Source organism: Impatiens glandulifera, chromosome 1 (genome assembly GCF_907164915.1).
Source record: "Impatiens glandulifera chromosome 1, dImpGla2.1, whole genome shotgun sequence".
NCBI lineage: Eukaryota > Viridiplantae > Streptophyta > Magnoliopsida > Ericales > Balsaminaceae > Impatiens > Impatiens glandulifera.
In genome coordinates, this window is record NC_061862.1 from 142,240,007 (window position 1) to 142,263,933 (window position 23,927).

Here is a 23,927-nt window from a genome sequence, read left to right on the forward strand (position 1 = left end):
CAGCCACATCATCCTCTTCCTTAAATTCCCTCTTCCAATCATTTCTCATATATTAAATAGAATATGAATGAAAATTTTAATGGTTATGGTAGACATTTTTTTATCTCTAATTATATATTTTTTAAAATTAAATCTCGAGTCTACATATATATATGTTTTAAAGTAATATCCAGGCTATTATTTAAGGAATGAAAAAATAAAATTATTTTAAGAATAATGTAGTATAGAGTAAAATAATTTTTTATACGGATATTTTTTATAAAATAAAGTAAATAATAATTTGATAAATATGTTTAATTTTAATTTATTTAATATATTATTACAAATATTATTTTATTTTATATGTGTTGATTAACAGAAATAATAGGATTGTGTACAAACAATCTCACGTACCTATCAATATATCAATAAATATGATTTTAGGTCCCTATTGACTAAGAGGGTTTGGAAAAGACGAGATTGTGTACAAATAATCTTACGTATCTATCAACAGATAGAATTTAGGTTACCCGTTGACTAACAATGTTTGAAATAACGGGATTGTGTACGAACAATCTCACGTACCTATGAATAAATAGGATTTTAAGTTACTTGTTGATTAATAGGGTTTGAAATAACAGGATTGTGTACAAACAATCTCACGTACTTATCATTAGATAAAATTTTAGGTTATTTGTTGACTAATAGGGTTTGGAAAAGACGAGATTGTGTACAAACAATCTTACGTACCTATCAATAAATCAGATTTAGGTTACCTGTTAACTAACATCGTTTGAAATAACAGGATTGTTTACAAACAATCTCATATACTTATCAATTGATAGGAATTCTAATGGTATCATGTACCAATGATGTCTCGGCTTATCGACATATAGGGTTTTTTTATATGGAATCGTGTATGAACGATAAGGGCACCTATCGACATATATGATTTTTTAGATGGAATCGTGTACGAACGATTATGCCACCTATCGACGGATAGAGTTTTTACGGAATCATATACAAATGATGTCTCGACATATCGAGAGATAAGATTTTTTTGAAATGAATCGTGTACGAACGATTAGGGCACCTATCAACAGATATGGTTTCTAGCGGAATCATATACAAATGATGTCTCGACATGTAGAGAGATAGGTTTTTAGATGGAATCGTGTACAAATGATTAGGGCACCTATCAATATATAGGGTTTCCAACGGAATTGTATACAAATGATGCCTCGATCTATCGAGAGATAGGTTTTTAGATGAAATCGTGTACAAAAGATTAGGGCATCTATCAACCGACAAGATTTGGATACCTAATAATAACTAAGGTTTTATAGGATTGTGTACGAACAATCTCTCATACCCATCTAGTAATAAGGTTTGCATACCTAATAATAACTAGGATTTTTAAGGGATCATGTCCAAACAATCGCTTGTACCTATCAACAGGTACTAGGGGCTAGAAAGCGTTGAGCCTAGGTAAAGGATAAAACCTAAGTACTTTTTTGGGTGACAGATCTCATGAGGTAGACTATTGTGAAGGTTATAGAAATGTTTATAAATAAAAATTTATATAACTAGACTTTTGTTTATTTTATTCGTTTTAAAAAAATAAGGTATCTCCAGCAGAGTCTCTAAGAGAGTTGTAACCCCCACGGTCTAATGTCTCGTTCCATAGCTTAGGACGTGTCGAGAGACTCGTGGCAATATGGAGGGACTATCATGGGAAGGCTTGATGTTCGATGCGTTTTAACATTGGTTTGCGTGTCAAACATCTTTTAAAATGAAATATTTAGTTTTTAAAAGATTTTGAAAATATTTGAAGCGGTAAGAAATTAATTATTTAAAACTAATTAATCCTTTGTTCAAATTTTAATAATCTAAGAGGCTAAATAACAATGTAACTAGAACCCGATTTAAATTAATCAAACATAACTAATTTAAAAAATTATTTATTTAAAAATCAGAGTCGCCAAAAGATTTAATGAAAATTAATAAAATGATATGTGTACAAACGTATTTATACCAGAGTTTCTGGAGAAAAAAAAAGTGGTTCGTTGTTTGTTTACGCTCGGGAAAGGGCTTTCGCGCTATGTCCTATGTGCCCGCCTAAGGACGGTTTTAAAAAATTCTTCTAAAATAAAAAAAGTCTAGTTTTTATAAATTCAATTATAAAATTTATTACCTTTAATTAGTAGTTTAAGGGTCCTAAGTAAGGATGAGCTTTAAATAATTGTACAAAATTATTTAAAAGAGGTTTGTACATGTTGCGCTGGTATTCAGATTTAACAAAATTTGAAAATATCATAACAGAATGTTAGAATTTTAAAATAAATTCCAAACAAGGCCTTATCCAAAACATTGGTTTAGGAAATATCCCGAAAATATAAAAAAAATATCATTTTCTGGCCTTTCGGGATTATTTGAAAATGGGCTTGGGTTCCAAAAATACAAAAATAATTTTGGATTTTAAAAAGTGGAACCAAACAGTCCTTAGGAACGGAGTCTTAGGGTTTGGGTTTAGTTTGGCCAATCTAGGCTCGGTCTGGCTCGGTCAAGACTGGGGTGGTCCGGACTAGAGCTTAGTCGCATGAGTCAAGGGACTAGAGAGCTCGGTCTTGGGCTCAGGAGGCTCGATCCCAAACTCGAGTGGCTCGTTCGTGGACTTGGAGGCTCGGTCCCAAGTCAAGTCTACCAGTCTAGGTGCTCGGTCTTAGGGTAATGTAGCTATCAGTTTTAGGTACAGGGTTAGGGTTTGGTTTACCGGTCCTAGGCTAAGTGAGGGCTCGTCCAGGGTCAGAAATATCGGTCTTAGGACTAGGGTGAGGGTCAAGTTTACCGGTCCTAGGTCAAGTGAGGGATTGGTCCTAGGGTTAGAAATATCGATCATAGGTCTAGGTTGAGGGTCAAGTTTACCGCTCCTAGGTCAAGTGAGGGACTAGTCCTAGGGTTAGAAACATTGGTCCTAGGCTAAAGGAAGTGATCGGTCCTAGTTGAAGAACACCAGTCTTGGTCCTCGTTCTTAGGTCTATGGTTAAGGTTAGTTTTACCGGTCTTAGGCTAAGTGAATGCTCGGTCCTAGGGTCAAAAACATCGGTCCTAGGTCTAGGGTGATGGTCAAGTTTACCGGTCCTAGGTCAAGTGAGGGCTTGGTCCTAGGGTTAGAAATATCGATCCTAGGTCTAGGGTGATGGTCAAGTTTATCGGTCCTAGGTCAAGTAAGGGCCTACTCCTAGGGTTAGAAACATCGGTCATAGGCTAAAGGATGTGATCGGTCCTAGTTGAAGAACACCAGTCCTGGTCCTCGTTCCTAGGTCTAAGGTTAGGGTTAAGTTTACCCGTCCTAGGTTAAGTGAGGGCTCGATCCTAGGGTCAGAAACAGTTGTCTTAGGTCTAGGGTGAAGGTCAAGTTTACCGGTCCTAGGTTAAGTGAGGGCTCGCTCCTAGGGTTAGAAATATCGGTCATAGGTCTAGGGTGAGGGTCAAATTTACTGGTCCTAGGTCAAGTGAGGGCCTAGTCCTAAGGTTAGAAACATCGGTCCTAGGCTAAAGGAAGTGATTGGTCCTAGTTAAAGAACACAAGTCCTAGTTCTCGGTCTAGAGTTAGGGTTAGGTTTACTCGTCCTAGTCTAAGTGAGGGTTCGGTCCTAGGGTCAGAAACAGTGGTCCTAAGTCTAGGGTGATGGTCAAGTTTATCGGTCCTAGCTTTGTGAGGGCTCGGTCCTAGGGTTAGAAATATTTGTCATAGGTCTAGGGTGAGGGTCAAGTTTACCTGTTCTAGGTCAAGTGAGGGCATAGTCCTAGGGTTAGAAACATCGGTCCTAAGCTAAAGGAAGTGATCGGTCCTAGTTGAAGAACATTAGTCCCAGTCCTCGGTCCTAGTTGAAGAACACTAGTTCTGGGTGAGAAAACTCGGTCTTAAGATTCTTGGTCCTAGGTGCGTTTTCTCGGTACTGGGTTTTGTCATGGGGTTCGTCTTCTCGGTCTCCACTAAAGAACAGGTCCGAGGATCACCGGTACTAGGCTAAAACTTTAGGACCGAGTGTTCTTGTTTTGGTCCAAAATTTCATAAGTCCATAACTTTTGATTGTGATCATGAAATCATGATCAGTAAGATACAATAAGTTCATATGATCATGAAGAACAAAAGCCCTAACATAAATCATGATTTTGAAGTCCTTACAAGGATCAATTTTAAAATACCATTTCTCGGTTAAAGTTTAGGATCTTTCAAATTAGGCAGTTCCAAGGTCTTATTTTTATTCCATTAGCTTTAAAATATTGAAAATGGTTGATCTCAACCAAAACAAGAATATCATAACATCATTAAAACAGTTTTTGAAGATTGAATCAAAATCCAAAAAAGTTCAAAATCAAGATTTGATCAAACATGATCAAAGTGATGAAACAGTTATTTGAAATTCATCCTAACATATTAACAAACATGTATAACAACTAATTGGATAAAAAAATCCGGATTAAAACAAAGAACACATAATTTCAAAAATTCAAAAATGTAATTTTTAAGCTTGAATTTTAAATTTTTAGTTTGATCAAACATGATCAAAATATGATAACATTTGTTTGGGATTCATTCTTACATGTTAACAAACATGTATAGTAACTAATTGAACCCCAAAAATCATATTAAACTCAAGAACATGAAATTTTAAAAATTCTAGTTTTCAAATTTTAATTTTCAAAATTTTGTATACAAGTTGATTTGATCGATTCTCTTTCAACAGAAAGTTCATACAAGATATATAATGATTCTCAACAAACAAATCACACAATCAAGCTCAAGAAAAGATTAAATCTGATCAAACAAGAAAATTTTGAAAAAAATTAAATTTTACAATCACGTATCATGATACAAATGATATAATGCATATCAACAGAGGGAGAACACTCCTAGAATGTATTGACAGCTATTCAAGATCCTAGATCGAGACATGGATCGTTAGAACAGGTTTTAACAAAAATCAGTTCGTCGAAATCTTCAATGCTTGGATTCATACGATGAAATTGGGTTGTTTCATGATTTTCTTTACAAAGCATAAGGGACTATTTATAGTGCCCTAAGGTCGGTCGGGAAGGGATAATTAAAGACGAATTTGACCTCCGGCAAACTTATTCCTAATTTTATCACATTTGCTGGCAGCCTTATTCACAGGAGGATAAGGCTTGTAGATATAGGGATCATAGGCGCTTACGAGACGAACATGTAGGCGAAGAAATCAATGGATAAGGTTGAGAAATAATGAAGTTCTCCAATATGGAAGAAACACACCGGCGAGGTCGCGTTTCCGGCGAGGTCGCGATTCCAACAAATAAGAAGGTTGAAATAGCATCGTTTTGGATTATGGCATCTTGCGTTCCATTGGGAAATAATTGTCTTGACTAACGGGGTTAGGCAGTCCCGTTAGTTGATCTGGTGCGGTTAATTACGCGTTGAATCCGTTGTAGTGGGGGTCTGGCGCGTTCTGGACTGTAGTATGAGATATGGGCGTTCATCTGATAGTCCATGATCCTACTACAAAGATTAGAAATAACTTCTGCTACATAGGGTCATTATATTTTATTTTTATTTAAAAGGTTTCTTAAAACTAATTTTTAATTCCTTTTAAATTCATTTCTTCACCAAAAATTCACAAAAAATAATTCTAAAATCATAATTTATTTATATTTTTGGGAATTTGGGGCATTTTATTTAATTAGTTTAAGTCACGAATTGAACATAAATTATGATTAAATCATAATTAAATATTTTCATCCTTTTTCTTTTGTCTAATTTGATTAAAATAAATATAATATTTTATCTTTAAATTATTTTTAGAATTTTGAATAATTTTCCTAATTAGGGTTTAATTATCACAATAATTAACTATTAATTATAATTTAATTCATTCTTTAACTTATTTTGAATATAAAAATTCAAAATATTATTTTAATATTATTAAAAATAATTATATTATTTGAAGATTAGGGTAAGTGAAATTTTAATGCTTACAAAAGCTTTCTTGACCTTAGGCAACTTTGTTAGCTCAAAAGTGTTATTTAACGAATAAATTGCATATCATCCTCCATGACATCCATCCATTCCTTTTTATTTTCACTTTCCAATGCTTCTTGAAAACTCTCAGGTTCTTCAACATCAGTGAAAAATACATACTCATTTTCCGAGTATCTAACTAAAGGACGTCTATGTCGAGTAAATCGTCTCGGTTCATTACAGAAGCCTTCATTATCCAATCTTCCAAATAAAAGATTGAAGTTAATATCAGGAATATGCTTAACCTGTTTTAGAAAAAGAGTAGTATCATTGGCCATCTCCACACAAACATTATCAATTCCAACCACTTGAGCTTGAACAGTATTGCCCATACGAGCAATACCAAAATCACCAGCCTCATATGTTTAGAAAATAATATTGTCATGATGTAGAATGAGTATCATCCTCCATGGCATCCATCCATTCCTTTTAATTTTCACTTTCCAATGCTTCTTGAAAACTCTCAGGTTCTTCAACATCAATGAAAAATGCATACTCATTTGTTGAGTATCTAACTGAATGACATCTATGTCGAGTCAACAGTCTTGATTCATTTAAAGTATGGACTCTTCAACATTTGCTCATTTTCCATCCAAGCATTAGATTCAATGCTAGAGTCAAAATCAACAAAATCATTAGTATTTAAAGGATTACCAGAATGTAAACACATATCTTGATTTTCAATTTGATCGTTGTTGGTACTTATCAAGTTAGGAGCAACAAGAATTGAATTCATTTCAACCATCTCCTTATTTTCTTGAGTGGGAACAACCGTCTACCTTAATGGTATAATTCTCCATAAATACAAAATCACAATTTCGAATAATCTTCTTATTAATCGAATCAAAAACCGATATCCAAACTCATCTAGTCCATAGCCGACAAACACACACTTCTTGGTCGTGTCTTTCAACTTTGACCTCTCATCTTTGGGAACATGCACATAGGCCATGCACCCAAATACTTGAAGATGATCATAAGAGACATTTTTACCACACCAAACATGGTTTGGCACATAAAAGTTCAAAGGAACACGTGGTGTGAGATTTAACACATGTACCACTGTACTTAATGCTTCACCCCAAAAGTATTTTGGCAACTTTGCTTGTGAAAGCACACATCTCACCCTTTCCACAAATGTCATATTCATTCTTTCAGCCAGCCCATTTAACTGTGGTGTTTTCGGAGGTAATATTTAGTGATGAATACCCTGATGTCGACAATACTCATCAAAGGGTCCAATGTACTCTCCCCCATTATCTATTCGAATATATTTCACTTTTTTCAAGTTTCCCTCTCAACTGAGGCTTGAAACACTTTGAATGTGTCTAGCACTTGATCTTTCGCCTTCAATGTATATGTCCAAACCTTTCAGGAATAGTCATCAATGAATGTTACAAATTAGTATGCACCACCAATTGATCTTGACTTCATTGACCCACATACATCAGAATGCACCAAATCTAGTAATTCTGACTTTCTTTTCGATTCAGATGATCTAAATGACACTCGTCTCTATTTCCAACTAAACAATCTGAACATTTCTTCAAGTGCACATTTGAATCTCCACATATCACATTTTTCTTAGCCAACGTAGCTAAGCTTTTCTTGCTAATATGAGTCAAATGTTTGTGCCACAACTCAGAAGATGAACCGTCTTTACAAATGTTGATATAACATTTAAATATTCTAGAACGAACAATATACATATTTAAAAGTCTCTTACCTTTAAAAACAACCATTGATCATTTTTAAGCTTTCCATTTACCGCCAAAAAAATAATTACAGAGGCCTTCATCATCCAATCTTCCAACCGATAAAAGATTAAAGCGAAGATCAGGAAAATGTTTAACCTGTTTTAGAACAAGAGTAGTACCATTGGTCATCTCCACACAAACATTATCAATTTCAACCACTTGAGCTTGAGCAGTATTGCCCATACGAGCAATACCAAAATCACTAGCCTTATAAATTGAGAAAAAATTGCATCGTGATGTAGCATGAGTAGAAGCACCACTGTCTACAATCTAATTCATCTCATCACAAGACACCTTAACATTCTCAACATTATTATAAAAAATAGTAAAGAAATCATTAACAATAATATCATCATGATTTTTATATTCTCATGAAGTAGTGAGTGTGTTTGGAGGGAAGAGAGAGAAAAAAATTAATAATATAAATAAATGACATAATATTCTAAATAAAACCAATAAATCAAAATTATAAAATTATTTAAGGGACTAAATATGTCTAAAATTAGGTTAGTTAGCACAATTCAAAGTTTCAAGCACTATTTAGTAAAAGGGAAATGATACATTCCTGGAAAATAGAGGCACCAAATTTATTTGGAATGACTTGACTTACTATGTGTCTTCTAAATGAGCTAATGTAAATTTTTTCTTTCATCCTTTTTCTCTCTTTCTTTTTATCGGAAACACTTTCTCTCTTTTTGGTATGAAAATTACTTATATTTTCACAATAACATGTTATATGATTGATTAATATATATTATAAAATCCAGAATTTTTATAATTATAATAATATTGTTAGAATTTTTATAATTATAATAATATTGTTAGATTATATTTTAAAGTGACAGTTTATAATTTATATTTTTGATTTAATTTGAACATTAAAAGTTGTTAATATTGTTACATATATGAAAAGGAAAATTTTGTAAAATTATTTACTTCTAAACTCTAATATCATGTATTCTCTTAATCTAAAATTAAAAAAATAATATTTTAATAATAAAATTTTCAATTTCATTAATATATTTTACTTTAATTTATTTATTACTATTTATTTATTTAAAAAGAAAAGTAAAATATATATATATATATATATATATATATATATATATATATTAGTAATAATTTCTTTTTTTATTATAAAACATAATTAATAAATAATAATTTTTTTATAATATATATTGTTTATAAATATTATTAATAAAATTAAAATAAATTAATATTTATTATATATTGAATTAATTAAAAAATATTTTATATTAATTTAATATTTTATGTTATGTTTAATATATTTTTTAAATTAATTATTCTATTAAAGTTATCTATACTTCATATGGAATTGGCTCATAAAAACATACCTAGCAAAACCTATTTATTAAAATTAAATACTTGTTTTCTAAATAAAAATATAACAAAAAATAATTACTAACTCATTCATATCATATTTAAGTAATTATAATTTAATATATAAATATGAAATATTAATATTATATATAAATAATGCAAAAATATATTTAAATATTAAAGATAAATAATAATAATAATTTATATTGAATTAAAATAATTAAAATTTTAAAATGTATTTTTTTAAATTTATTAAAATACTTTTATTACATATATTATTAATAAATATGTATATTTATAAATTATTTAATAAGAAATTAATAATAATAATAATAATAATATATAATTGTATATTTAAGAAACATATATAATTAATATTTCATTTAAATAATATTTATGTAAATTTAATTTATAAAAATAACTAATTAATAATTTAAAATATTTATAAGGTTTAAGATAAATAATAATAATTTATATTAAAATATATAAATTTTATAATATAATTTTTTTTAATAAATTTATTTAAATATTTTTATTTTTATATTTATTTTTTAATATATTATTTATATATATATTGATTACACCCACATATATATATATATTTACTATTTTGTACTTATCAAATTATAAAATAGTTATATTTTATTTAGTTAATTTTTTATAATTTTATTTCATAAAAAAATGTTTTTTTTATAATATTAATTTTTCAAAACTTTTATATATATATATATATATATATATATATATATATATATATATATATATATATATATATATATAATCCATTTTATTTTTTAATTATTTTATTATAATAATAATAATTAATAAATGTAGTTACAAAATTAATTATTTATTATTCTTAAATAAAATAATATTATATTATATTTAAAAATAAAACTAAATTAAATAAATTTTATATTTAAATTTACTTTTTATACAGTTATACTTCCATTAAAAAGAAGTTTATATTTACTTAAATATAAATATTTTTTATTATTTTTTATTTATTTTTTAAAATATTATTTAAATATTTTTGAAAGTCTTTATATATTATCTATTTTATATTTTCAGTATTTTATTATAATAATAATGAATGAATAACTTTATATTATATTTTAAAATAAAATAAAATTTTATCTTTAAATTTAATTTATAAGTTTATACTTACATTAAAAATAAGTTTATAATTACTAAATTTAATAATTTTATTATTTTACATTTATTTTTTGAAATATTATTTATATATTTTTCAAAAAATCTTTATATTATATATTTTACTTTTTAATTATTTTATAATAATAATAATATGATTAATTACTTATAATTATTATTGTTATTCGTGTTAATATGAAATTTATTATATTATATTTTGCAATAAAAAAATAATAATTTATATTTATATTAAAAATAATAATATTATCAATAAAATACATAAGAATTTTTAACAATAAAATACAATACATGTATGTATTATTATTTTACAATTAATATGTAATAATTGTTTTTAATTAATTTATATTTTTTATGATTAAAGACATGTTGTATGAATAAAAAATTTAACTTTGAGTTTTCTTAACATTTGAAATATTTAAATTTATAAAAAGATAATTATGTTATATTTTTTATCAATTATAAAATAATTTATTTTTAATATTTAAAATAAACTAAATATTGTAACGATTTGTATCATTTTATATAAATTTATTTTTAAAATAAAAATAAATAATTTTAGTCTTATTGTATTTTATTAAAATGGACCTCAAATTAAAAAAATAATAAAAAAAAATATTATTTTAATAATATATGTTTATATTTTATAACTTCAAAATAAATAAATAATTAAATAAATAATTATTAGTAAAATTTATTAAATATTTATATTATAAAAATATATTACTGTAAGCAACAAATTTTGACATACTCTAAATTTATAATTTAAAAATAACATTTTGAATTTGTAAATTCAAAATAATTCAAAGAAGAGATTAAGAATTAAATTAAGGTTAATTATTGTTATAATTAAATTTTAAATAAAAAATAAAAATTCAAAATTAATTTAAAGTTAAAATATTGTATTTATTTTATCCAAATTAAACCTAGAAAGATGTTTGAAATTATTTAATTATAATTTTAAACATAAATTATATATAATTTTTTGCTTAAAACAATTAAATAAATACCCAAAATACCCTAAAATAAAAATAATAAACATAATTTTTATTATGTTTCCAAAAATATTTTTTTTAGAATTTTTGGTGAAGTAAAACGCAAGAAGAGGATTAAAATTTGATTTTAAATAACTCTTTTATTAAAAATAAAATTGATAATCGTGTGTAACCGAAAATGGAAAATTAAATTGCAGCAGAATTATGGTCATCATCCAATACCTAAGAGGACGTCACGCACCCCGCTGTAGCGGAAGTGCGCGCGCGCCCGGTACACACGGATGCAACTAACGGGACATCAAGCCCGTTTGCACAAATGCCCAAACGCGGACGGACCTCCAACGGAGCGTTTTGTTTTTAAACAAAACGATGTCGTTTTGACCTTTTCTCTTCGCCGATGCAGGGGATCGCTGGAAACGCGATCAATCGTCGACAATTCTTTCAGAAGCTCCAACTCATCTGTCAGCCATTTTTATCCTCCCATTTTTCTCCCATGTGCTCGCCTTATCTTTGCCATCAATAGAATCTCATATACCTAGAATCTCCACCTTAGGCTAGAACAAGGTTGTCGAAGATAAGATCAGACTTAGGGATAGAAATTCAAATGGTGAAATTGAAGTTGAATTCATCATTCTCAACCGACCTAGACTAGTATAAATAGTCCTTAGGTGATCCTCTACCAGAACATCAAACAATTGTCACATATCACAATCTAAATCAAAGAATCAAATATTTCGATCAAGCTGATTTTTGTGAAATCATCCCCGTTGATCAAAGCTTTGTTCCAGGCTTCGGGAAAGCTTTTAATACATCATTGGAGTGTTCTTCAACTGTTTGTAAGCATCCAAAACCATTTTATTTAGATTTGTGATTGAAAATTGGATTTTTTTTCAAGTTTGATCTGTTCTAGGGTTTAATTGTGTGATTTCTTTGTTTAGAATCATTCCTTAGATGTTATATGAACTTTATATTGAAAGAGTTTTGAACAAACCAACTTTAAATGGAAAAAACGAAAAAATTGTATTAAAATTTTGAATTTTTTGAAATTCATGTTCTTGAGCTTTAAACTTGAACTTTTTATTCAAATAGTTGCTAAACATGTTTGTAAACATGTTAGGTTGATTTCTAGATCATTAATATAACATCCCGATCATATTTGATCATACTGAAATAATGAAAAAAAAATAATTTGAATTTCGTTTTCAAAAGTTATTACGGAGTTTGAATAATTTTCTTGTTTTGATTGTGTTTGACTATATTCATCATTTCAAAGTTAATTCAACAAAACTCAGACCTCGAAATGGCCTAATTCAAAATATTCCAAATTTTGACCTAAAAATGGTTTTGAGAAATTGATATTTGTAGAGATCGATTGATCGAGATTAAGGTTGGGGCTTTTATTCACTACAATCATATGAGTTTATTGCAACTTACAGATCACGATTTCATGATCTATATCAAAAGTTATAACACATTCAATTCCTGACCAATTCAAGAATACTCGGTCCCCAACGACCGAGTCCTGTAAGACCAAAACCGAAAAACATGACCAAGAATCTTCAGTCTAGACCAATACCAAGGACCGATGTTCTTGAGCTAGGACTGAGACTTAGGACCGGTGCTCTTGAGCAAGGATCGAGGAATCCTACCGAGGTATCTAACCTCTGACCGAAAGGTCGGACATGGGTTGAGCCTCCCATGTCCACGACCGAGAAAGCCTAGACTTGGGATTGAGCCTCTCGAACTTAGGATTGAACCCTCCGATCCATGTACCCACGCTCCCGAGTCCTTATCTAGAGCACCCCAATCTAGACCGAGCTTGTCTGAGCCTAGATTGGCAAAACTGGACCTAGACCCTATGACTCTAGTCCTAAGGACTTTTTAGTTCCACTTTTAAAAATACAAATTTTTTTTGAGAATTTTGAAATCCCAAACCATTTTCAAATAATCTTAAAAGGTCAGAAAATGATATTTAAATATTTTTGGGGTATTTCCTAAGCAAATATTTTGGCTAAGGGCCCGTTTGGAATTTATTTTCAAATTCTAACACTTTTCTGATATTTTTTAAGGTTTTTACTCAGTTTTATATCAACGCAATTGCAGGTATGTCATTTTGAATAGTTTTGTACAATTATTTAAGTAATCTAAACATATCACTGTTTAGGACCCCACACTACTAATTAAAGTAAATAAATGTTATAAGTAAATCTAATAATAGTCAGACTTTGTTTTAATAAAATAAAATTGTCATTTGACGGGCGCGAAGAATATAGCGCGAAAGCCCTTTCCCGAACGTAACTAAAAATCGAACTCCTCGTAGAAACTTTAGTATAAAGTACGTTATACACGTACTTTTTACTGATTTAAAATCAATTTGCGACTCGATTTTCAAATAAATAATCTTTTAGATTAGTTATATTTAATTAATTTAAACCGGATTTTAATCAAATTATTATTTAATTCTCAAATTATTAAAATTTATATAAAATTAATTATTTTTACATGATTAATTTTCAAACGTTCTCATGTATCTTCAAAATCTTTTAAAATAATATTTTATTTTAAAGCAAAGATGCATTGTACGCCAACCAAAGTTAAAACGCGTTAAACATCGAACCACCAAGCGGAAGAGAATTCTAGGGATTAAAATTACTAATAAATTATTTATTAACTTGTTGTATGTTTATATCATTTTATTATTTTATAACACTATAGTTTATATTTTTATAACTTATTACTTAATATATGTTTATCAAAACTTTATATTTAAAAATAAAATCATAAACTTAGTTTTCTCCTATTTTAATTTAATAAATTAGAATTCATTTGTTCAATATATATATATTATTATTAAAAAAAATCTCTTTTATATTCGATCATATATTATTTTATTATCAAAATAAGTTTATAATATTTTTTAATATAAAAAAAAAAAAATCACTCAAATTTATTTAAATTTAAATAAATTTCTATTTCATATATTATTTTAACTTATAAATTATTATTTTTATACTTTATTATTTGCTTCTATAAAAAACAAAATTGTATTAAAAAACATCATAATTTTGTAGTTCCAAATGTGCTAAGTCTAATTTATCTTGTAAATATGGTAATATAGTAGAATCCATCAGCTATAAATAGTAAATAATTAAAGAACAGAACAAATAATTAAAACATCACCAACACAAAATCATTTTTAAAAAAAATAAAAATTCAAAACTTGCCATTCTCATGGCTCCCCGTGAAATCGATATCACCATAATATCAGCAAAAGATCTGAAAAACGTAAACTGGCGCCATGGCCAAACGAAGCCATATGCCGTCGTTTGGGTTGACCCCAATAACAGATTCTCAACCCGAGTTGATGAAGAACACGACACATGTCCTTTCTGGGACCACACCTTAACCGTCCCTCTAAATGCTCCCATTGACGAATCCACCCTTTTCATAGACATTGTCCACGCCGGCGCCGGCGAAGGCACGAAGCCACTAATTGGTTCAGTCAGGTTCCCCTTACGAAATGACGTCGTCGTCGATCATGCAAATCTAAAGCTCGACCTGAGAAGACCCTCCGGCCGTCCTCAGGGAAAGATCGAATTCAGGGTATCAATACGTGAAAGCCGCGGCTGTCCTGTTTCTGAACCGTATTATGCCGGAAACACATCAAGAGATTGTTATGCTCAGGCGCCAATGCCATATGGTAATCCATACGCTGCACCGCCGCCAGCTTACCCATATGGGTATGGTCAGCCGTCGTATGGACAGATGGGTTACAGTCAACCCGGGTATGGGCAACCGGTTGGGTACGGGACCCAGGATGTGTATCGGCAATCAGGCCGGTATGGAACCCATGAAGTGTATGGGCAATCGGGTGGATATGGTAGCCAAGAACCGTATGGGCAGGCTAGCTATGGCGGCGGTGGCAGCAGCGGCGGAGGAAGCAAATTTGGCATGGGGACAGGATTGGCTGTAGGAGCGGTGGCGGGTGTATTAGGTGGGATAGCTTTGGTAGAAGGGGCGGAATATGTGGAGGATAAGATCACCGATGATATTGCAGAGAAGGTGGAGGATGATTTCTATGATGGTGGCGGTTATGACGGCGGAGGTTATGATGGCGGCGGTTACGACGGCGATGATTTCTAGAGATGACCAGAATCTTCAACTACCTATGAACATGTATATTTTTATGGTTAACATTGTTAAGACTTGGTTGTAACACAAGTAAACATAATTTAACCTTATTTGTAACAGTCAGAAAATGTGTTTTTTTGAAATGAAACTCTATATGTATATATCACAGATTCACAATCAAATAATGGGAATGGTCGTCAAAATTCAAATTTCGGACGAATACAAAGATTCTTTATCATTTTATCGGATGATTCTTCCACCTTGCTGCTCTGCAGCTTAATCTCAAACATCTTTGGCCAAAGCTTCCCGGTCACTGTTAAAAAAGAACAAGTTTTCTTTCATGGAGTACAAAACATTCGAAATTGCATTTATTTGAGCCATAGCTTACCAAAGAGTCGATTGTTATCTTTATCCCATGCTATGCCATTCAACACATCAATACGCTGGAAAAGAAAATGTCAGCATTAATCCAGCAGGATATATCAGGAACAAGAACAAAAGTTTTCTACTTACATTATTGCCAGCAGCCAGCAATCCTTTCCTGTTGCAAATTTTGACATAAAAATACATAAGCCAACTAAATGAACTTCTTCAATACAGAAATGTGTAGTAAAAACTGAGACATCAATGTTTATTGCAAAAGAGCAAAATTCCAAACCTTAGCTTTGGAAGAAGAATCCAACTCAAAACAGTGCCATCTCTTTGAGAGATTCTTGCAATGCAGTCAGTCTGAAAAGATTAAGACCATGTTCGGTTACTCAATTTTTCTTTCAGTTCAAATCTATGTTTGAAAACATCACTAGAACTGTTATTCCAATTGAGACTGGAATTGGGAAGGAAGAAAACAAACAATGGAACTAAACTGGACTTCAGTTTAGATATGACGACGACCAAGGCTTTTCCAAGAACTCAATTAACCATAGAAGTCTCTTTGCGACGACTCGATTAATACAAACTTTACATTTCAATTTTGTTTAAAAAAAAAACATAATCTACTACCATCTCATCATATTAATAGAGAGGCAAATGTAAGAGCATAATAACAATATGATTAGCAAATGTTGTATGAAGCATAACAAGTAATTACCAAGATAATTAAGGACAACATGATAGCAATTAAGGATATTTTAATCAATCATTGCAAGAAGAATAACTTTATAGGCTCCAAATAGAAAGAAAAACAAAAGATTTATCAAGTGTGGAAAAATAGTTAAACTAGACTCAGCTTAGGGATGGTTCAGTTTAGGTTTATTTGAATAAACTTTGGATTATTTTAAAAAATAATGATTGGTGTTGATTTTAAAAATTGGATTTTTTTAGTAAAAAGACTTAAAAGGGTATTAATATATAATGATAAAAGAATTATAAAAAAATAAAAATAAAGGATATTTTTGTATTTTTGTTAATGAATTGAAAGATGTAATTGATGAGAGAGTGGATGAAATGTGTGTTTAAAATCTCGTGTTTTATTTTTATGTTTTGTTAAATGTGTGTTTAAAATCTTTGTTTGTTAATATAAGTAAAGATAACAATAATAAGAAGAATAAAACCTAATAAGACTCAAATAGATATCAAATGCCAAGAATCTTCAACATACACATGTCTTTCTTAACAGTCTAGAGATCTAGAATTTGTAGAAGAATTGTAGATGAGACAAAAAAATGACCTAAGCCTTTTGAGGAGTTAATTCAGTTTCAATACTATTTCATTCATTATGATTCCAAATAATACATAAGCTACAAACTTACTCTACTAATTACCATACTACCTTTATGCACAAACAAACATAGAAGAAAAAGTAAGGGTACCTGCCAAACATTTGCCCAGATTTCACCATTTACATATTCTAGTTCATTGAGGTTGAATACTTCTTGTCCTTTATACTTGACGGTGTTATTTTTTATCACTGCAAAAGGAAAGGAACTCCAGACACAGAAGTAAGCCACATAAAATGACCAACAACAATATGTAGAACAACATAACAAAATCCACAATTCCCATGTAAATTGAATCTAAGACAATTTTGCACGTCTTCTTTTAAACCATGAATCTAAGACCATCTAAGGAAGAACGGAAAGATTCTAATCATTCTTCATACATTATGGAATGAATTTCTTTTAGAAAGAAGAGTATATTAATCAAAAATTGCAGAAAATTTGTTATCCAACAAACCTTTCATTTTGAGGTATGACCTGGAACAAAGTGAAAGTTCCATCACTCCCGTCAAACAAGAATGTATTAATAAGAGAACAAAGAACAGTATTTTTCCTGACAAACCTTTCAATGTTTCGAGATCCATTTGGTATAAAGTAGAAGTTCCATCACTCCCATACATAACTTTCCCATCAGTTGTTAGCCCCCAACCATCTTCCATCTGATGAGTAAACATCCCAACCTGCCAAAGTGTGCACAAACAAGAATACAAAAAGTTTTTAGTGAAAGGGCATACATATTGTACTGATTTTAAAAGTTGAAGGAGCATAATCAAAAGTATGTTTAGTTTAATCTCAAATGCGGAATAACACAATTAAACATAAAAGGAACAACAAGTGAGGAGCAATCCAAGGAAACTCATGATTGATTGCACAAACTTTGCTTAAATTATAACGATCATATATGAAACCAGTTGTCTCCATCCATGTCACTTGATATAACCTACAGACAGAATAGAATACTATATGTATGAGAAAGCTAACAAAGAGTAAAACCCACTTCCATAGTTCAATACTGACACGGTTTCCTCACATACCGCTCACCAATAAGAGTTAATCCCTCCCCAAACAGAGAATAAGGCATCTGGTGTATCGCTTCCACCTGTGTATACGAAGAAAATGACACTAAATTTAACAGTAATAAAAACAACAGAAAGACAATTAGTATTGTGTATAAACATTAAACAGGTTATGTATCTGTACCTTTCCTGTTCGAAGAGCCACCTTCCTAACAGATGACTGAGACAATTGAGAAGACAAGTGTCAATGAGATAACAAACCAAAAACATTTTCCCTTGATCTTCAATTTCTTTACAGTATTAATCCAAGAAAGAAAAAAGCTAGAGAAATAATAACTCAGTTATATGCAAATGCACCTGTCCATTGAGACCAGTTGACTCAAATAGAGTATCATTTCCACCATAAAGGAGCCCCTGTATGCAAGAACAAGTAATTGTCAGTATTTGTGCAACAAAATATAAAGACCCATTAAAGGAGCAAACACCTACAAGATTCACAGATCAATTATAAGCCTAATAATAGAAATTTCAGCAAAACCCATCATAGTTTAAATTGAAATGAATGAATTTGCTTTAAAGGGTTTACCTGAGTGAAGGCTGTAGGATCGTGAGGAAACTCGTTGACGATTTCAATTGAGTAGATATTGACGGAAGGGGCAATTGATCTGGAGAAATTCCAGACGTTGGATGGAATCGTAGAAACGCCAATAACGAGAAAGAGGAGAAGAACGGCAACGGCAATAGAGATTCTCCATTTGTATTTGGACAATGGTGGCGTTGCGGTGGAGGCCATGGCGTTGTAGGGTTTTAATGAATACGATTTGTTAGAGCTGTTGGTGTTGTTCCATTTCTTCTTCCTTACCATTCCGCTAGCCATGGAGGCCATTTTAGTTTATTACAAGTAGAAGTCTTTGACAGCGATTCTTTGAGTTTTTTTTTTGTTGACTAATGGAAGAGAGGGGTTTTTTTAACCTCTTTTGGATTTGGTTTGATTAAAATACTTTTGTGTTAGTTTTTAAATTCTTCTTTTTAAGAGATTTTAGTAATTTGATTGTGATTTTTTTTTTTTTTATTTATTTTAATTTTTTATGTAAATTTTTTAATTTAATTTAATAGAAATAAAAATGAAATTAATACTTTTTTATTTAATTTTTGATTTATGACTTATAATAGTAAAAATTGAACTAAATATTATTTTTATTTAATTTTTATTTTGTTTGATGAATGAGTCCTATTATTATTTAATTAGTGAGATTTTTTTATATTATTACGATTAAAACAAAATAACAATTTTATCCTTCACCTACTTACATACTCACTTTCGTCAATCAATATATTCTTTATTTTTTCTTTCAAATTTGTATCGGGTGAGATTCAAACTTTTGATCTTTATTATTCATAATGAGCACTTAATCATTACACCATTTAATATTATTGATTTTTTTTTTTATTATAATTTTATGTATGAATATATATAGAGTGTTATATATAATTATGAAAATATATATATATATATATATATATATATATATATATAATAAATTATATAAACGAATTTAAAATATACTTTAAATTAAGGAAGAGATTAGTTAGTTTAAAAGTTGAACTTATATTGTTAAAATGTCTCGCGTTTATCAAATTTGATGTTAAATTTTAAATATAAAGTTTTAATAATCTAGTTGTTAAATGGTTGTACTTGTTTTTTATTAGATTGCAAGTTCGAAACATACATATATCATTTTAAATTTTATTTTTAACCGTTTTAAGTTTATAGGCAGCTCAACCCGCAATCCGACCAAAGAATTCATTTACTCTCACATATATATACAAATTAACAACAGCTCTCAATCCAGCAATCTGGACACTTTAAAATTAAGTATCATTATATATATATATATATATATATATATATATATATATATATATATATATATATATATATATATATATATATATATATATATATTAGTTATTTAAAAAATTAAACTTATATTGTTAAAATATCTCACGTTTATAAAATTTGGTATTGAATTTAAAATATAAAGTTTTATTAGCCTAGTTAGTTAAAATGTTGTACTTATTTTATTAGGTTGTAAGTTCGAGACATACATATAACATTTTTTATTTTATTTTTAACCGTTTATTATTTATGGGCGGGTCAACCCAAAATCCGACTCAAATATCTTTTTACTTTCACATATATCCAAATAAATCACAACTCTCTATCCGACAATCCGTATACTTTGAAATTAAGTATTATTATATATATAAATATATATATATATATATATATATATATTAGTTAGTTAAAAAGTTGAACTTTTATTATTAAAAATGTCTCACGCTCATCATAGAAGTTTTATTTTTAACTGTTAATTTGTTGGCGTGTCAACCACAATCCGACCCCAAGTATCAATTTACTCTAACATATATATTCAAAATAATCACAACTCTCGACCCGGCAATTCGAAAACTTTGAAATTAAACATCATTATATATGTGTGTATATATTAAACATTATTATATATTAGTTAGTTAAAAAGTTGAATTTTATATTGTTAAAATGTACCGCATTCATAAAATTTGGTATTTAATTTAAAATGTAAAATTTTATTAGTCAAGTTGGTTAAAAGGTTGTACATATTTTTGTCAGGTTGTAAGTTCGAAACATAATTATAGAATTTTTAATTTTATTTTTTACCGTTTTAAGTTTATGGGCGGGTCAACCCACAATCCGACCTAAGTATCCATTACTCTTACATATATATCTAAATTAATCACAACTCTCGATCCGGCAATCCAGACACTTTAAAATTAGGCATCATTATATATTAGTTAATTAAAAAGTTGAACTTTATATTGTTAAAATTTACCACGTTCATCAAATTTTTGGTGTTAATTTAAAATATAAAGGCTTATAAGTTTAGTTGGTTAAAAGGTTGTACTTATTTTGTTAGGTTACAAGTTAAAACATACCTATAATATTTTTTATTTTATTTTAACCGTTGTAAGTTTATGGGCGTGTCAAATGTCAACTCACAATCCGACTCAAGTATATCCATTTAATTACTCTCACATATATATCCAAATTAATCACAAATTTCGACCCGACAATCCGGACACTTATAATTATATATATATATATATAAATATATATAAAGTCTTATTAGTTTAGTTGGTTAAAAGTAGTATTTATTTTTGTTAGGTTTAAAATTCGAAATATACATATAGCATTTTTAATTTTATTTTTAACCGTTTTAAGTTTATGAGCGTGTCAACCCATAATCCGACCCAAGTATATCAATTACTCTCACATATATATTCAAATTAACCACAGTTCTCAACCCGACAATCCGGACAATTAACCATTATATATATATATATATATATATATATATATATATATATATATATATATATATATATATATATATATATATTAGTTAGTTTAAAAGTTGAATTTTATATTGTTCAAATGTCCCGCCTTCATCAAATTTGGTGTTGAATTTAAAATATAATATTTTATTAGTCTAGTTGGTTAAATAATGATTGTACTAATTTGTAGATTTAAAGTTTGAAACATACATATTACATTTTTAATTTTATTTTTAACCGTTTTAAGTTTATAAGCGGGTCAACCCACAATCCGACCCAAGTATATCCATTACTCTCACATATATATCCAAATTAACCACAGTTCTTGACCCGACAATCCAGACACTTTGATATTAAACATCATTATATATATATATATATATATTAGTTAGTTAAAAAATTGAATTATATATTTTTAAAATGTCTCACGTTCATCAAATTTGGTGTTGAATTTAAAATATAATATCTTATTAGTTTAGTTGGTTAAATGATTGTATTTGGTGTTGAATTTAAAATATAATATCTTATTAGTTTAGTTGGTTAAATGATTGTACTTATTTTTGTTAGGTTGTAAGTTCAAAACATATATATAAAATCTTTAATTTTATTTTTAACCGTTTTAAGTTTATGAGCGAGTCAACCTACAATTCGACCCCAAATATCCATTTTATCTCACATATATTTCTAAATTAACCACAACTCTCAACCCGACAATCAGGACACTTTGAAATTAAGCATCATTATAAATATATTAGTTAGTTAAAAAGTTGAACTTATATTGTTAAAATGTCCCGCATTTATCAAATTTGGTATTAATTTAAAATATAAAGTCTTAATAGCCTAGTTAGTTAAGGGTTATACTTGTTTTGTTACGTTGCAAATTCGAAATATACATATATCATTTTTAATTTTATTTTAACCGTTTTATGTTTATGGGCGGGTCAACCCATAATTCGACCCAAATATCCATTTACTCACATATATATCTAAATTAACCACAACTCTCAACTCGGCAATTAGGACACTTTGAAATTAAGCATCATTATAAATATATTAGTTAGTTAAAAACTTGAACTTATATAGTTAAAATGTCTCGCGTTCTTCAAATTTGGTGTTAAATTTAAAATATAAAGTCTTATTAGCCTAGTTGATTAAATGGTTGTACTTGTTTTGTTATGTTGCAAGTTTGAAACATACATATATCATTTTCAATTTTATTTTTAACCGTTTTATGTTTATGAGCGGGTCAACCACAATCCGACAAAGTATTCATTTACTCTCACATATATATCAAAATTAATCACAGCTCTCAACCCGACAATCTTGACACTTTGAAATTAAACATAATTATATATATATTCTTGATTTTTAGTTGTTTTTGGTTAAAGAATTTTTTTGTTATTCTCACATCACCAAACAATTTTAAAAGAATTAATATTCAATATTGATATTTGAAAAAGAAATATAAAATAAAAATAATTAATAATAAATGCTTATATAGAATAAGAAAAAATTAAAAAAAATAAAAATAAAAATAATTAATGATAAATACTCATTTAAAAATATAAAAAATATAAAAAAAAATTAGAGAGTTAATTAATTAATAGAAAAAATGGAGAGAAAATATATAAATTTTAAAAAATTAACTACATATATTTCTTATTACTTCATTCTAAAGTTTTTTAGATCTGTAATAAGAGTTAATTTGATCTGGGTATTTTTATATTTTATTTTATTTTCTCTGATTTTTTTTTATTAAAATTATCGTTCTTTTATATATATCACTATTATTTTAATTATCAAAACACTAATTTAATCAACTAAAATTTCATTATTTTATTAAAAAGAATTAATTTTAAATAAATAAAAATATTATAATAATTTAACAAATTAAAAACTCAAATAAAATATGTTTTCATCCAAATAACATTTAAGCCTGAGTCTTAACTATAACTATGATTATAATAAAATAAAAAATCAATTCTATATCTAGTCTCCTCTTATTATGGGTGTTCAACTGAATAACTATTTATTATGCCAAATATGGAAGAAGCTATTGAGATGTGATTATTCTATTAATTGTAAAAAACAAAGTTTCATTTTGTTTATTTCTTTAATTTTATATTTTTGATGTTTTTGAGGTAAATGATAGTAGAAAATGTTTGTATGACAGTGAGATATATATAAATGATAAAATTAGGATTATTTTCAAGAATTTTGTCAAATTTAATTTTTTTCTTTTTCTTTATACAGAAATTTCTCCTAACAATATTACATTTAATTTAATACTCATACTAACACAGTTAATTTATATATACTTGTATTAAATATATTTATCATATCATTTTATTTATTTATTTAATATACTTTCTTTTACAAATCATAAT

At 28.5% G+C, this 23,927-nt stretch overlaps 2 protein-coding genes across 2 annotated transcripts; one reads left to right on the forward strand and one right to left on the reverse strand.

Moving 5' to 3' along the window:
* The first annotated feature begins 14,534 nt into the window (after nucleotides 1–14,534).
* Nucleotides 14,535–15,453, forward strand: LOC124919964 (protein SRC2-like). Its single transcript, XM_047460336.1, has one exon. It carries the CDS (start codon nucleotides 14,535–14,537, stop codon nucleotides 15,444–15,446), a length of 912 nt encoding a protein of 303 aa, XP_047316292.1. The 3' UTR covers nucleotides 15,447–15,453.
* A 71-nt stretch (nucleotides 15,454–15,524) lies between these two features.
* On the reverse strand, nucleotides 15,525–19,092 carry LOC124919963 (glutaminyl-peptide cyclotransferase-like). Its single transcript, XM_047460335.1, has 11 exons — nucleotides 18,752–19,092; nucleotides 18,523–18,579; nucleotides 18,350–18,385; nucleotides 18,184–18,248; nucleotides 18,026–18,089; nucleotides 17,712–17,829; nucleotides 17,243–17,340; nucleotides 16,093–16,163; nucleotides 15,948–15,975; nucleotides 15,823–15,877; nucleotides 15,525–15,747 (listed from the first exon to the last, which is right to left on the reverse strand). Exons 1-11 carry the CDS (start codon nucleotides 19,049–19,051, stop codon nucleotides 15,632–15,634), a joined length of 1,008 nt encoding a protein of 335 aa, XP_047316291.1. The 5' UTR covers nucleotides 19,052–19,092; the 3' UTR covers nucleotides 15,525–15,631.
* Nucleotides 19,093–23,927: the final 4,835 nt, after the last annotated feature.

What these genes read in the sequence shown, in the direction of transcription:
- LOC124919964 (XM_047460336.1), top strand. Translation starts at nt 14,535, where the DNA reads ATGGCTCCCCGTGAAATCGATATCACCATAATATCAGCAAAAGATCTG.
- LOC124919963 (XM_047460335.1), bottom strand. Translation starts at nt 19,051, where the DNA reads ATGGCCTCCATGGCTAGCGGAATGGTAAGGAAGAAGAAATGGAACAAC. An exon ending in TTAACTCTTATTGGTGAGCG is followed by an intron (nt 18,090 to 18,183) that starts GTATGTGAGGAA and finishes TTCTGTCTGTAG; the next exon opens with GTTATATCAAGTGACATGGA. An exon ending in TGCTGGCTGCTGGCAATAAT is followed by an intron (nt 15,878 to 15,947) that starts GTAAGTAGAAAA and finishes TTTCTTTTCCAG; the next exon opens with CGTATTGATGTGTTGAATGG.